Source organism: Gracilinanus agilis, chromosome 4 (genome assembly GCF_016433145.1).
Source record: "Gracilinanus agilis isolate LMUSP501 chromosome 4, AgileGrace, whole genome shotgun sequence".
NCBI lineage: Eukaryota > Metazoa > Chordata > Mammalia > Didelphimorphia > Didelphidae > Gracilinanus > Gracilinanus agilis.
Window position 1 is genome coordinate 115,044,344 of NC_058133.1, and position 16,759 is coordinate 115,061,102.

Genomic DNA, 16,759 nt, shown 5'->3' on the forward strand with positions numbered 1-16,759 from the left:
GTCAATCTAATAAGAAAAAGGAAAGAAGAAAACCAAATTGACAGTATTAGAGATGAAAAGGGAGACCTCACCTATAATGAAGGGGAAATTAAGGCAATCATTAAGAACTATTTTGCCCAATTATATAGCAACAAATATAGCAACAATTATAGCAACAAATATAGCAACAATTATATAGCAGCAAATATAGCAACAATTTAGGAGATATGGATGAATATTTACAAAAATATAAATTGCCTAGATTAACAGCAGAAGAAATAGAATACCTAAATAATCCCATATCAGAAATAGAAATTGAACAAGCCATTAAAGAACTCCCTAAGACAAAATCACCAGGACCTGATGGATTCACAAGTGAATTCTATCAGACATTCAAAGAGCAACTAATACCAATACTATACAAATTACTTGATATGATAAGCAAAGAAGGAGTCCTACCAAATTCATTTTATGACACAAATATGGTACTGATTCCAAAGCCAGGTAGACCAAAAACAGAGAAAGAAAACTATAGACCAATCTCCCTAATGAACATAGATGCAAAAATCTTAAATAGAATATTAGCAAAGAGACTCCAGCAAGTAATTAAGAAGATCATCCACCATGATCAGGTGGGATTTATACCAGGAATGCAAGGATGGTTCAACATTAGGAAAACCATCCACATAATTGACCATATCAACAGTCTAACAAACAAAAATCACATGATTATCTCAATAGATGCTGAAAAAGCCTTTGACAAAATACAGCATCCATTCCTATTGAAAACATTGAAAAGTATAGGAATAGAAGGACCCTTCCTAAAACTAATAAACAATATATACCTAAAACCATCAACAAGCATTATATGCAATGGGGATAAATTAGAAGCCTTCCCAGTAAGATCAGGAGTGAAACAAGGATGCCCATTATCACCTCTATTATTCAACATAGTACTAGAAACACTAGCAATAGCAATTAGAGAAAAAAAAGAAATTGAAGGTATCAAAATAGGCAATGAGGAGACTAAGCTATCACTCTTTGCAGATGATATGATGGTATACTTAAAAAATCCTAGAGAATCAACTAAGAGGCTGGTAGAAATAATCAACAACTTTAGCAAAGTGGCAGGATACAAAATAAATGCACATAAATCATCAGTATTTCTATACATTTCCAACACATTAGAACAGCAAGAGGTAGAAAGAGAATCACCATTTAAAATCACCCTAGACAATATAAAATACTTGGGAATCAATCTAACAAAACAAACACAACTATTATACGAAAACAACTACAAAACACTTTCCAAACAAATAAAACTGGACCTCAACAATTGAAAAGCCATTAACTGTTCATGGGTAGGACGAGCTAACATAATAAAAATGAACATCCTACCCAAATTAATTTACCTATTTAGCGCCATACCTATCAAATTACCAAAAAACTTCTTTACTGAATTAGGAAAAACTATAACAAATTTCATTTGGAATAACAAAAGATCAAGAATATCAAGGGAAATAATGAAAAAAATGTGAAGGAAGGGGGCCTAGCAGTACCAGATATCAAACTATACTATAAAGCAGCAGTCATAAAATCAATATGGTACTGGCTAAGAGATAGAAGGGAGGATCAGTGGAATAGACTTGGGGTAAATGACATCAGCAAGACAGTGTATGATAAACCCAAAGAGCCCAACTTTTGGGACATGAATCCACTATTTGACAAAAACTGCTGGGAAATTTGGAAAACAATATGGGAGAGATTAGGTTTAGATCAACATCTCACACCCTACACCAAGATAAATTCAGAATGGGTGACTGACTTGAATATAAAGAGGGAAACTATAAATAAGTTAAGTGAACACAGAATAGTATACTTGTCAGATCTCTGGGAAAGGAAAGATTTTAAAACCAAGCAAGAGTTAGAGAAAATTACAAAATGTAAATTTAATGGTTTTGATTATATTAAGCTAAAAAGCTTTTGTACAAACAAAAACAATGTAGTCAAAATCAGAAGGGAAACAACAAATTGGGAAAAAATCTTTATAACAAAAAACTCTGACAGGGGTCTAATCACTCAAATATACAAGGAGTTAAAGCAATTGTATAAAAAATCAAGCCATTCCCCAATTGATAAATGGGCAAGAGACATGAATAGGCAATTTTCAGGTAAAGAAATCAAATGTATCAATAAGCACATGAGAAAGTGTTCCTAATCTCTAATAATTAGAGAAATGCAAATCAAAACAACTCTGAGGTATCACCTCACACCTAGCAGATTGGCTAAAATGAAAGAAGGGGAGAGTAATGAATGTTGGAGGGGATGTAGCAAAATCGGGACTTTAATGCATTGCTGGTGGAGTTGTGAAATGATCCAACCATTCTGGCTGGCAATTTGGAACTATGCCCAAAGGGCTATAAAAGACTGCCTGCCCTTTGATCCAGCCATACCATTGCTGGGTTTGTACCCCAAAGAGATCGTAGATAAACAGACTTGTATGAAAATATTTATAGCTGCACTTTTTGTAGTGGCAAAAAACTGGAAAATGAGGGGATGTCCTTCAATTGGGGAATGGCTGAACAAATTGTGGTATATGTGGGTGATGGAATACTATTGTGCTAAAAGGAATAATAAACTGGAGGAATTCCATGCAAATTGGAGAGACCTCCAGGAAGTGATGCAGAGCAAAAGGAGCAGAGCCAGAAGAACATTGTACACAGAGACTGATACACTGTGGTAAAATCGAATGTAATGGGCTTCTGTACCAGCAGCAATGCAATGACACAAGACAGCTCTGAGGGATTTATGGTAAAGATGCTACCCACATTCAGAGGAAGGACTGCAGGAGAGGAAACATATAAGATAAACAATTGCTTGAATGCATGGGCTGAGGCGGACATGAATGGGAAATAGACCCTGAACAAGGACACATGTTACAACCAGTGGAAATGTGCGTTGGCCATGGGTGGGGGGAGAGCGGGGGGTGAAGGGGAAAGTAGGGGCATAAAGTATGTAAACAGGTTAAAAACGAATATTAATAAATGTCTAATAATAATTTTAAAAAGCACATGAAAAAGTGTTCTAAATCCCTCCTGATTAGAGGAGTACAAATTAAAACAACTCTGAAGTACCATCTCACACCTAGCAGATTAGCCAATATGACAACAAAGTAAAGTAATGAATGTTTAAGGGGATGTGGCAAAATTGGGACATTAATGCATTGCTGGTAAGGTTGTGAATTGATCCAACTATTCTGGAGGGCAATTTGGAACTATGCACAAAGGGCTTTAAATGAATGCTTGCCCTTTGATCCAGCCATTCCACTGTTGGTTTGTACACCAAAGAGATAATAAGGAAAAAGACTTGTATGAAAATATTCTTAGCTGCGCTTTTTGTGATAGCAAAAAATTGAAAAATGAAAGGGTGTCCTTCAATTGGGGAATGGCTGAATAAACTGTGGTATATGATGGTGATGGAATATTATTGTGCTGAAAGGAATAATGAACTGGAGGAATTCCATGTGAACTGAAACAACCTCCAGGAATTAATGCAGAGCGAAAGGAGCAGAACCAGGAGAACATTGTACACAGAGATTGATATACTGTGGCACAATCAAATGTAATGGACTTCTCTACTAGCAGTAATGCAATGACCCAGGACAATCTAGAGGAACTTAGGAGAAAGAATGCTATCCATATCTAGAGGAAGAACTGTGGAACCAGAAATGCATTAGAAAAATATATGGTCAACCATGTAATGCGATGGGAATATGATTAGAGTTTTGAAGTTAAAGGATCACTCTACTGCAAATATAAATAACATGGAAATAGGTTTTGAACAATAATACATGTATAACCCAATGGAACTGCTTGTCGTCATCATTGGGAGGGAAGAGAGTGGGGCGGGGATCATGAATCATGTAACCATGGAAAAATATTTTAAATTAAAATTAAAAGAAAAAGAAAGGCCCTTTGAATCATTCTAGTTTCTAAGATCTCTTTTCTAAATTTACTTTTAAATTTTTATTAACGTTTTTATCTCAGTCATTTCTCACTAAACATTCCCTTCAACTCCTTTTAAAGTTAAGCAAAACAATCCAGTGAATTCTTGTCATCTCTTGCTCCAGCCAGAGGAAAGGTAGAGACTGTTCCCTTATTCTTATGACCTTTGTCTGCCCCTTGTCCTACCCAGTCTCTGGCTAAATGGTAAAAAAAAAACTCTTTGCTGGCTTCAGGTTATCTCAAACTCACATTCATTCATCTCACATTCTCCCCAGGGACAGCTGAATGAGGACAAGCTGAAGTGCAAACTGAGATCCCTGGAAAACCAGCTGTACACCTGTACCCAGGTAATGGCCCTGGGGGACCCTCTAAGTGCAGATAAAAAAAGAAGCCTTCCCAGAAATTCAGTCCTGTATCACAGAAGGACCAGTGTGATGGCTATACTCTCATTCCTGCACAGCTAGCTCTGTAGTGGCATCTTCTGTGGCTTTCATCAGTCTCTGGCTTCTCCCCTAGATGCCCTCTTTACTCCTTCCCTTCTTGCCTTCCAATGAATCTCAAAACTTAACATATTATGAGCACAAAGGAAACCTTAAACCCAACTAGAAACACAAGAAAAGGCACTTGGGAAACACAGATACTAAACAGATTTTTTTTATGCCCTGAGCTTTGACAAACTGGGGTTATATATTGTTTAGGTCTTTTAATGAAAACAAACTGATATCTAGCTCACTGGCAGGAACTTTGGACTCTGGAAGGAAATAAAATTCTGTTAACTCCTAATCACCCACACATAATTTATCTATGGTCAGTCTTGCTTTCAACTCTTTTATGACACTATCAATTCAATATTAGCAGTATCAAGGCTGGTGTAAAAGGAAGGAGAATTGAAATTTCTTTCATTTGCAACAAAGTACTTAATCATAGGTAACAAGCAAGCTAGACAGGAGTGGTCAGCTCCATTCAGATTGGTCCTTGGCATGGTTCTTAACAAGGAATACACATAAGTTGGGGTGAGGAAGGGAAAATGGGTAAGACTAGAGAAGCTAGGCAACTTACCAGCTCTTCCTGAGTGTTTTTTTCACATGATATTTCATCATTTGATCTGAAATACTGTGAATTCTTAGACACACCCAGTTTTAAATGTAAGAGCTCAGAGACAAACCAAAGGGTTTAAGGATTCTCTTCCATTTTGAATAATCTGTAATTATACTAAGCAATACATGTAAATAATCAATAACTGACTCTAATCTTTATTTATATGGTTTCATCATTACTCACCAGAATTAGGAAAGTTAGTCAATTAGCATTTTTAAGTGTCTACTATGTGACAGGTGTAGATTTGTAAGGCTGATTTGCTTCAAATCCTTTGTTTCTTCACAGAAGAAAAAAACTGCTTGATCACATGGGTTGATGGGGCTATAACTGGGGATGCAGACTCTAAAGGATCACCCTAATGTAAATATTAATATTATGGAAATGGGTCTTGATCAATGACACATGTAAAACCCAGTAGAATTGCTCGTTGGCTATGGGAGGGGTGTATGATGAGGGGAGGGAAAGAACATGAATCATGTAAGCATGAGAAAATATTCTAAATTAATTCATTAAATAAATAATTTCTCAAAAGTCCTTTTTCTCTTATACCTATAGAGAAGTGTCAGGTAAGAAGGTCTTATTCTCTCCCATTAACTTTCCTTCCATCCATCCAAAGTAGTCTGCCCCATCCTCACTCCATTTCTCACCACCTGGGAAGGAAAAGTATGTATACCTGACCATTGGCAGGTTTGCCCTCTCTCTTGCAGAAATACTCCAAAGAAGGTGCAAGAAAGGTTCTCCTGGAAATGGAGGACCAGAAGCAGAATTATGAGCAAAAGGCAAAGGAGACCCTTCAGAAACTGTTGGAGGAGAAAACAGCTGTGGAGCAGCAGCTAGAGAGCACTCAGGTGTGATGTGAAGGAGGATTCCTCAGTCCTCCTGGTTGGCTTGAGGGATGGCAGGTACAAGAGGGTGAAGTGGATGGCCCAAAGTGTCACCTTCTCTATCTTTGCACTCCCCCAGAGGTCCCTGGCCATGGCAGAGCTAAAGTGTGAGCAGTGGAGGGAACAGTACGAGACTCTGAAGGAAGACTGGAGAGACCTAGGGGCCAAGCACAGCGAATTGGAAAGTCAGCTCTATGTTCTACAGTCCAAATTGCAGGTACCAGAGACCAGGGATGGTGGGGAAAGGTCTTGGGGAAAGAGAGTGGGAGGACCTAGGCTGGAGACTACAGATCTAAACTATGGGAATTTCTCTCTCAGTCCTACACCCCAGTTCTTATGCCCTCCACTTGGCCCCTTCTTGGCCAACCAAGTCAGATATAAGGCATCATGGCATAAAACAGAGAGCATTGGACTTGGTTCCAGTAGACCTGAGTTTGAATCCCAGCTCCACCACTAACTAGTTATGTGACCTTAGGTCTTAATCCTTTCTCCATCTGTAAAATAGGATTCATATTTATGCTAAATGACTCATAGGACCGCTGGGAGCAAAGTGCCTTGTAACTTATAAAGCACTATATAAATATAAGCTTCTATTATCATAAGGATGGATGTGAACTGTTCCTTAGTGTTGCTGAGAAATGAAGTTATCAGAGTGTGAGGAACTAAATTATTTCAGTCCAGCAGTCAGAGAGGAAGCACTTGCCATCTGGTAGCTTCCCAGTTTAACTAATTAGATGCTGTGTTCAATTGGTCCTGTGCTTTGAAATGCTGTGCCCTCTAAATTTCAGTATCCTGGGACAAAATCCCAGCCCCTCCACCCGGGGTAAAGCTCTGATGATGTGTTTATATAGTACTTTGTGATTATACAACTTTTTTACAAATATTAGATTTTATTTATTGATGGATTTCTTTATAAATTTCCTTTTATTTTCTGTGCCCTGTCTTCCTTTTTGAGGACTGACAACTCCTCAAATGCAGAGAAGATATTTGCTATTTCTTTCATATTTCTCCTACTCTATCTCATACAAAACCCAACCAGTACTGACAGGACTATGCCTGACTCATTCTTCAACAAACATTGCTAACTCTGCACAGCTTCAAAATTTTGCTTATATATCTTTAAAGGCAGATAGCGAGTGGTGGTTGGAAAATAATGGAAACAAGGAATGGATAACAACTAATTCTCTTTAGTGTAGCATGAATTATTTTCTTAGTATAGGGAAATGTTTTACTCTTTTCCGTAGACCTAGCTTTCTAAAACTAGGGCAGGGTAAGTGGAGATTTTCCCCATGGTGCCAAAATTTAGAGGGCGGTATTTCTAATTCTTCAGAAGGCAGAAATCACCAAACTTAGTGCCTAGGCAGTAAGCATATTTAGTCCTAGGGGCTTATATTATATCCTACCCTTCTCACTCCCCATGGTCATGAACCAGTAGCCTTATAGTCTGTCACCTCCTTAGCATCCAGGGTCTCTCCTCCAGAGATCCTTATGAGCCAGGGGTCGGCAACCTTTTTGGCCGTGAGAGCCATAAACGTCACATTTTTTAAAATGTAATTTCATGAGAGCCGTGCAGTGCTCACAGTGCGGCTCCTGTAACAGCGCCTGAAAAAAAATTGACTTTATGGTTCCTGCAGAAAGAGCCATACGTTGCCAACCCCTGTTATGAGATGAAGTCTGACATCTTTCCTTACAGCTTCTCTACCCCACCCTCAAAATATTTCATCTTTGCCCTAGGCACAAGAATGGCTAGTTTTGCTAAAACTTCTCCCATCTTTAAGATTCTTTGATTATCTGACATTAGAACAGGTTGAGATAGGGCTCATCCCTTCCCAACACTGACCCTCATCTCTGGGAGGGGCTCCCTCCTCCTTGCAGGGAGCAGACAGCCGAGATTTACAGCTAAACCAGGCATTGCATCTTCTGGAACGTGAACACCAGGACCTCCAGACCCAGATTGACCGGCTGCAGGGAGAGAGACAACTGGACTGTTCCAATGTCAGTAACCTACAAGGTACCATTTCAGTCCAAAGCTGAGAATCATCACTGACTGACCACTTGCTTGCCATTTATTTTGATTTTACATGCTTCATAGTAGGAGGGCAATGGTTGACTTGAAATTACATAAGCTGCATTGGAATCCTGTCTTACATTTTGAGACTGAGTAAATCACTTCTCCAAGACTTTGTTTTTCTATCTATGCAGTTGGAATTTATAACACTTATGCTATCTACCTCACAGAGTAGTTGCGAATAGAAAAATAATAACTGAAATTTGTATGTTTTAAAGTTTGTAAAACTATATTATCTCATTTGAACCTCACAACAACTCAGTTAGAGAGATACTGCAGGTATTATTATTCCCATTTCACATATGAAGAAACTGAGGCTCAGAGAAGTTAATCACTTTGAACATGATCCCAGTTACTAAGTGTCAGAAGTGGGATTTGAACTCAGATCTTCACAACTCCCCAGTACATCATTCAACCACCCTATTGCTGCTTCTGCATAAATCTGAATTATTATTATTATTATTGAACTATTTTAGGAAAAAACAGTTGGGCTGTATCTCAATTTGAAAAGCAACTTAACTATATTAAAGAATCTCAAAGTCTCATCTCACAGAGGCTTCCCTCCCCAACAATTCTTTCTCACTTTCTCTTCCCTCTACATTCTCCATCCCCATCCCCAGTCATCTTTTTGGATGCCCTGCTGCTGTTGCTTACATAATTTATCATGGCCATTTGTATTTTCAGCCAAAAGAGGAAAGGGTAAGGCATGGGAAAGTTAAGAGATTTCTGTACTAAGGAAGAGGTTGAATAAAAGATCCTTTAAGGTCCCTGCCAACCTTGACACTCCATGGAGTTTCAGAACCTACTTCAGCTGTGCCAGCTATAAACCATGGGTAACTATAGTAATTAATCCAGCTAGTCCAGTGTGAAGCTGATAAATAAAATGGGAAAACACTAGTACTTTGAAAAACTTTAAAATTCTATATAAGTGCTAGCTATTATTTATTAAAATTGATATTAATAATTTAATAAAAACTTATTACAGTCTTCAGTATTCAGATTCTTTTTTCCTCATGTCATGGAAGTGAATACTAAAGCCAGCATCCATTGAACTTAACCTCTGAAACAAGAAAAATGCTATTATAAATTCCTAATTCAATTCATCAGATATTGAGGAGCACCTAATAGATGTGCAGGGTGCTCAACTTCTAGGGGAAATAGGGGGTGCAAAAAAGCCTTGGTTCTTGCCCTACACTCTAGCCAATCCAAACATCTAGACAAAATGTACTAATACTGAGGATTTCTCTCTTTTTATTTGTGCTTTTCCACTTCCAGGCCAACTACAAAGGTCAGAAGAAGAGAAACTTGCCCTGAAGGCTACAGTCCAGCACTTGCAGAGTAAGTTCTCCCTTCCTATTCTGTAGTTCTTCCCATTCCCATAGAAAAGAATCCTCCTACCCCCCACTAACTAGCCATCTGAAGCAAATACCTGTTTGGTTTTCCTTGATGGGAACTCCTGCAAGCTGAACACATCTGGGAAGTAGTCAGGAACTTCCCACCTTAGAAAGGGTAGGAGAGAGTTTATGGCAATGACAGAAAGGGAAATGAAGAAGCACAAAGACTGGAGGGACTTCAGGGATACCATGGATAGGATCAAGCCCCAGGAGAGATAGCTAGAAAATAGATTTTGTGCCGGGAAGCCTATTGTTTTGATGAATAGGAATCAGAAGTCAAAGATGCAAGGGATGAGAGCCACGTTGGAAGATTTGCTATTGACGAGGCTAGGGCAGCCCCAAATAAACTCCATCAGTCTCGGAGTATTAACTAGGATATTGGAATAGTAAAGATTTTAAAGATAATATCTTCCAGTGGTTCTCTGGCCCAGCTTGCTTTACAGATGAGAGAGCTTAGGTCCAGACTTGGGGATCCTGCCATAATAGAAAGCTAATAGGCTCTGCCCCTTTAGTACCCCTGGTTAAAGGTATATCTTCATAAGTTTTGCATTTGAGCTCTTATCAAGCATCCTGCCCAAGCCTGTTAGAAAAGAGAGTAGGAAGACCTGGGTTCAAGTCCTGACTCTGACATCTAATATATGAGTTCCTGAGCAAGTCATTAACATCTAAGTGCTCTGAGCAAGCTGCAGAAAAGGCAAGTTTCTTCATCCAAGAGTCTCCTATTTCATACCAATGAAATCATAGAGCTAATAATCCCTGTTCCTATCCCTCTTCTTTCCCAGGCCCTCACTTTATTGTTATTTCAAGTGTGTCTGACTCTTTGTGACCCCAAATGGAGTTTTCTTGGCAAAAGATACTGGACTGGTTTTTCTTTTCCTTCTCCAGCTCATTTTACTGATGAGGAAAACTGAGGCAAACAGTGCTAAGTGACTTGCTCAGAGTCACACAGCTATTAAGTGTTTGTGGCTTAATTTGAATTCAGGAAAAGTCTTCCTCACTCCAGACCCTATACTCTCTCCACTGCAACACCTAGCTGCCTCACTTGCATTCTCCTAAAAACTCAGAAGAAAAAAGAACATGAGCCCAGTTCTTTACTTCCCTTAATAACTTCATATCTAAGGAGTACTTTTCATTTTAAAAAGAATTTTTGATTTATTTCATTATTTCCCAATTACATGTAAAAAATTAATAATCATTTTTAAACCCTTACCTTCCATCTTAGAGTCAATAGTGTATATTGGTTCCAAGGCAGAAGACCAGTAAATGCTAGGCAATGGGGGTTAAGTTATCTGCCCAGATTCACACAAATAGGAAGTATTTAAGGGTGAATTTGAACCCAAGACCTCCCATCTCTAGGTTTGGTACTTTGTTCACTGTGCTACTTCACTGACCCAAGAAGGCAAGCAATTTGATATCAATTATACCTGAAAAGTTATACAAAACACTTTTTCATATTAGCCATTTTGTAAAACACTAATAAAATAAACAATAAAAATGAAGTTTTTTAAAAGTATGCTTTGGAATCAAAAATAAAAAGTATGCTTCAATCTGTACTCAGGGTTCATTGATTCTCTTTCTGGGGGTGGATAGCATTTTACTTTATGGGTTCCTTGGAATTATCTTGGATCATTCAGAATGCCTTACAATATTGCTATTACTGTATGCAATGATCTCCAGCTCTGTTCACTTCATTTCACATAAGTTCATATGTCTTCCAGATTTTTTGTAGCTCTAAAAAATAATTCTTGGTAATCTGATTGGCATTAAAAAAGTAAATTAACTTAGGCAGAATTGTCGGTTTTGTTATATTATTGGCTACCCATGAGCAATTAATATTTCTACAGTTGTAGAAAGTGTTTTGTAATTGTATTCAAAGTGTTTTGTAATTGTATTCATACAATCCCTGGATTTGTCTTGGCAAATAGATCCTCAAGCATTTCATACTGTCTGCAAATTTTTTTTTTTAATTTTTTTTTTAAAACCCTTGTACTTCGGTGTATTGTCTCATAGGTAGAAGATTGGTAAGGGTGGGCAATGGGGGTCAAGTGACTTGCCCAGGGTCACACAGCTGGGAAGTGGCTGAGGCCGGATTTGAACCTAGGACCTCCTGTCTCTAGGCCTGACTCTCACTCCACTGAGCTACCCAGCTGCCCCTGCAAATTTATTTTTAAATGGAATTTATTTTTCTATCTTTCTGCTTGGTTTTGTTGGTAGTATGTAGATTCTGATGATTAATGTGAGTTTATTTTATATCTTGCAACTTTGTTAACATTGTTCATTGTTTCAGCTACTTTTTAGTTGATTTTCTAGAGTTCTGTAAGTATAGCATCACATCATCTGAAAAAAGTGATAGCTGAGGGGGCAGCTGAATAGCTCAGTGGATTGATAGCCAGGCCTAGAGACGGTAGATCCTAGGTTCAAATCTGGTCTCAGACACTTCCCAGCTGTGTGACCCTGGGCAAGTCACTTGACCCCCATTGCCTACCCTTACCACTCTTCTGCCTTGGAGCCAATACACGGTATTGACTCTAGGACGGAAGGTAAGGGTTTAAAAAAAAAAAAGTGATAGCTGAGTTTTCTTATTGCCTCTTTTTATTCCTTTGGTTTCTTTTCATGTCTTTCTGCTATATCTAGAATTTCTAGTACAGTATTGAATAATAATGGTGATAAAGGACATCCTTGTTTCATCTCTGATCTTATTGGGAAGGTTTCAAATTTATTCTCCTTATCCTCCTTGGTTTTAGATAATTGCTACCTATCATTTTTGGAAAGATTCTATTGATTCCTTTGTTCTCTAGTGTTGTTTTTTTAAAAAACCTTTACCTTCCATCTTGGAATCAATACTGTGTATTAGTTCCAAGGCAGAAGAGTGGTAAAGGCTTGGCAATGAGGGTTAAGTGACTTGCCCAGGGTCACACAGCTGGGAAGTGCCTGAGGTCAAATTTGAACCTAGGACCTCCCTACTCTAGGCCTGGCTCTCAATCCACTGAGCTACCCAGCTACCCACCCTCTAGTGTTTTTTTTTTTTTTAATTTTTTTTTTTAAATTTTATTTTAAACCCTTAACTTCTGTGTATTGACTTATAGGTGAAAGAGTGGTAAGGGTAGGCAATGGGGGTCAAGTGACTTGCCCAGGGTCACACAGCTGGGAAGTGTCTGAGGCCAGATTTGAACCTAGGACCTCCTGTCTCTAGGCCTGGCTCTCAATCCACTGAGCTACCCAGCTGCCCCCCTCTAGTGTTTTTAATAGGAATGGGTTTTTTTTATTTTGTCAAAGGCTTTTTCTGCATCTATTGATATAATTATATGATTTTTGTTGTTTTGTTTTTAATATGATCAATTGTACTCATAGTTTTCCTAATATTGAACCATGTGATATTTGGGATATTTTGCTATGATCTCCTTGGTAGTGTTGCATTTAAACTTTTTTCCATCAATATTCTTTAGGGAAATTGGTCTATTGTTTACTTTCTCCCTTTTTGCTCTTCCTGGTTTAAGTATCAAAATTTTATTTGTGTAATAAAAGGAATTGGGTAGGATTCCTTCTTTATTTATTTTTTGAAATAGTTTATTTAGTATAGAGATGAATTGTACCTTAAATGTTGGATAGAGTTCATTTGTAAACCTCAGTGGTCCTGGGGATTTTTTCTTAACATTCATTGATGACTTGTTCAATTTCTTTTCCTAAAACAGGATTATTTAAGCATTTTACTTCCTCTGCTGTTACTAGGCAATTTATATTTTTGTAAAGATTTGTCTATTTCACTTAGATTATTAGTTTTACTAGAATATAATTAGGCAAAACAACTCCTAATAATTGCTTTATTTCATCTGCATTAGTGGTACATTCACCCTTTTCATTTTTGATACTATTAATTTTCTTCTTTTTTTAAAATCAAATGAACCAATGTTTTATCTATTTTATTATTGTTGTGTTTGTTGTTGTTTTCATTAAACCAACTCCTAGTTTCATTTATTAGTTCAATGGGTTTTTTTACTTTCAGTTTTATTAATCTCTCCTTTGATTTTCCAGATTTCCTTTTTTTAATTAGGGATTTTTAATTTGTTGTTGTTGTTGTTTTTATTCATGATCTACCCTTTCTTTTTTTTATTAATGTACACATTAAGAAATTTAAATTTCCCCCTATGAGCACTTAGCTTTGGCTATATACCTCGATTTTTTTTTGGAATGTTGTCACATTGTATCAATAAACAAATAATTGTTTCTATGATTTGTTCTTTGATCCACCTATTTTTTAGGATTAGATTATTTAGCTTCCAATTAACTTTAAATCTTTGCTTCCATGTCCCTTTATTAAATGCAATTTTTGTATTATGGTCTGAAAAGGGCACATTTAGTATTTCTGCCTTTCTGCATTTGGTTGTGAGGTTTTTATGACCTCATATGTAGCCCATTTTTGTGAAGGTACTTTGTACAACTGATATAAAAGTATACTCTTTTTCTATTCCAATTTGTGGTATTTTTTTCCTAGAAGTCTATCCTTATCTAACTTTCCTAGGATTCTATTTATTTCCTTGACTTCTTTCTTATTTATTTTATGGTCAGACTTATCTATTCCCCCATTGGCATAATTTCCTATTTTTTCTCCTAATTCACTTAACTATTCCTTTAAGGATTTAGATTCTATGCCATTTGGTGCAGATTAATTTAGCACTGATATTACTTCATTGTCTACAGTTCCATTTTACAAGATGTAGTTTCCTCATTTATCCTTTTTTAATTAGGTCTATTTTTGCTTTTAATTTGTCTGGGATCATGACTGCTACCCTGCCTTTTTTACTTTAGCTAAAGCATATAAGATTCTTCTCTAGTCCTTTATTTTGACTCTGTGTGTCTCTGTTTCAAGTGTGTCTCTTTTTAACAACATATTTTTGGATTCTGATTTCTAATCCAATCTGTTTTCAGCTTCCATTTTATGAGTGAGTTCATCCCATTCACATGCACAGTTATGACTATTAACTGTACATTTCCCTCTATCCTATTTTCTTCTGCTTGCCCTTCTCTTTTTATCTTGTCCCTCCTCTAAGTCCATTTTACTTCTGATCACTGCCTTTTATATCTGCCCTCCCTTTTATTATCTCCCCTCTCTCTCTTCCCTTTCTTCTTCCCTGTTGAATAAGGAAGACTTCTATTAACAATAGAGTGTATATGTGTGTGTATGTGTGTATTCTCTTAAATAGTATTTTTCTAAGGTTATGAGCACCAGGATGATCCCGGGCAACAGTTAGAGAACACCTATTTAAATCAGCTCTCCTCTTCCATTACCACCTTTGATACTCTTCCCAATACAATCCAGTAGCAAAAGGGCTGACACAAGAAAAAATATGGGATATGTTTGGAGGCTTCCCTGGGAACAGGGGCAGCAGACTTATTCATTTGGAAGCTAGGAAGGTGAATATCTTCAGCCAAGGATGTGATGAAAAGAGAGAGAAAAGACAGAAAAATCTTTGGTCAGGATGGTTAAGAGGAACTTAGTCAAATACATTACTTGGAAAGAACTGTGCTATTATTTCTGCTAGAACAGAAAGCCTAAGACTGGACCCTCACTTCAACCATAAAGAGAGGAAGCTGAATTAGTTGACCTTTGGCATCATCTAGAGGTCTTATCCAGAAATAGAAGAGCTTCACTGGGGCCAAAAGGAGGGGTCTAAATGAACCTCAGTGGGGCAAGCTTGCTCAACATAGAAAAAATCAGAGCATTTTATTTTTTTTACAGGTCTTCTCCAGAGCCAATCCAAAGAGTCTCACACCCAAGAGGATTTTATGCCAAAGAAAGGTCAGCCAATTCCCTACACCCAAGTCTAAGACTTCTGTACTTGTCTTGTTTGCCTGGAGGCAGAGGGCTGGACTAGAAGACCACTTAAGGTCCCTACCCAGCCCTGGGATTCTATTACTCTAGACAAACAGAACTTTCAAAGTCCTCTTATGCAGCAGTAAGCTAGTTTGCTTTTCAGGAAACCTTTTGTTGCTAAGACAGTAAGATGTTCAGACCCTGTGAAAACAGATTTCTGTTCTCTGTGAAAACCTATATTTGTGATTGCAAATATGCAAAATAAATTTATTTTGAACTTGGTATTCCTATGTCAATTCTTACTCCCTTGACTGAAGTTGTGATTATACCCACCCCTAAACCACTTCCACAATTCTGCCACTCTTCCCACTTACCACCAAGCAACACCAGGAAATCTTCCATAGCAGCTTTCCCCATATCCAGAAGGATTGACTGTTATTTGTTCCCAAGAAAATCTAGAATGTTCCTGGAGATCAGCAACAAAATTCTTGAAGACCAATCCAAGTACTCCATTGCTTATTGATACTTAATTGGAATTATGTGCTCCTAGGCAGAGGGTAGGAAAGGAAAGGAGTGGAAATCTACTGGCTCTCATAACCAGATATTTATGGCACTGTAGAGAGTAAACTATCCACAGTGATGAATATCTGGGTTCAGGTCCTGCTTCTCACACATACTTGATGTGTGGTCCTGGGCAAGAGACATCTAACCTCTCTCTCCATGCTCTAAGACTCTTTATTTCAGAGAAAGTACCAATCTGCATTTGGTGGAGGGACTTCCCAGGATAAGAAAATCACAATTCCAGGATTTTTCCCTAAACCCACAGAGCAATTTCTAACTTTTTTTCCCAGCTGCTCAAAGGTTAAGTGACTTGCTCAAGGCAAACAGCTAGGAAGCATAGAGATGAGACACAAATACTTTATCATCTTCAGGAATAGCAAGGATTATGATGCCCATTTCAAAAATTAGGAAACTGAAGAAAAGAGTAACTTACCAGAACAGCTATGTAGTACAGTGAATAGAGTGCCAGGCCCGGAGACAGGAGGACCTGGATTCCAATTTGGATTTAGACACTTCTTAGATGTGTAACCTTGGGCAAATCACTTAATCCCAGTTGCCTAGCCCTTGCGATTCTTCTGTCTTCAAATAAATACTAAGACAGAAGGTAAGGATTTTTTTTTAATTTTTAACAAAAATGAGAGTAATTTACCTCTAATCATATAATTATTTTTTAAACCCTTACCTTCCATCTTAGAATCAATACTGTGTATTGTTCTAAGGCAGAAGAGCAATAAGGGCTAAGCAATGGGGGTTAAATGACTTGCCCAGGATCACACAGCTAGGAAGTATCTGAGGCCAGATTTGAACCCAGGGCCTCCCTACTCTAGACCTGGCTCTCAATCCACTGAGCCATCCAGCTGCCCCCAATCATATAATTATTGATAGCTTTTCCAAGTATGCTATGCTATTCCCTTGGGAGTAAAAAAAAAATAGTCTAAAGAAGAGAAGGCAGATGTTAG

At 37.7% G+C, this 16,759-nt stretch overlaps 1 protein-coding gene across 1 annotated transcript in view; it reads left to right on the forward strand.

The window, feature by feature from the left end:
• Nucleotides 1-16,759, forward strand: part of TRAF3IP3 (TRAF3 interacting protein 3) — a 45,280-nt gene that overhangs the window by 24,349 nt on the left and 4,172 nt on the right. Inside the window, exons 7-12 of the mRNA XM_044671805.1 lie at nt 4,259-4,330; nt 5,789-5,929; nt 6,045-6,182; nt 7,841-7,976; nt 9,309-9,371; nt 15,165-15,224. Coding sequence (XP_044527740.1) covers nt 4,259-4,330; nt 5,789-5,929; nt 6,045-6,182; nt 7,841-7,976; nt 9,309-9,371; nt 15,165-15,224 — 610 coding nt within the window. The remainder of the gene's footprint in view (nt 1-4,258; nt 4,331-5,788; nt 5,930-6,044; nt 6,183-7,840; nt 7,977-9,308; nt 9,372-15,164; nt 15,225-16,759) is intronic.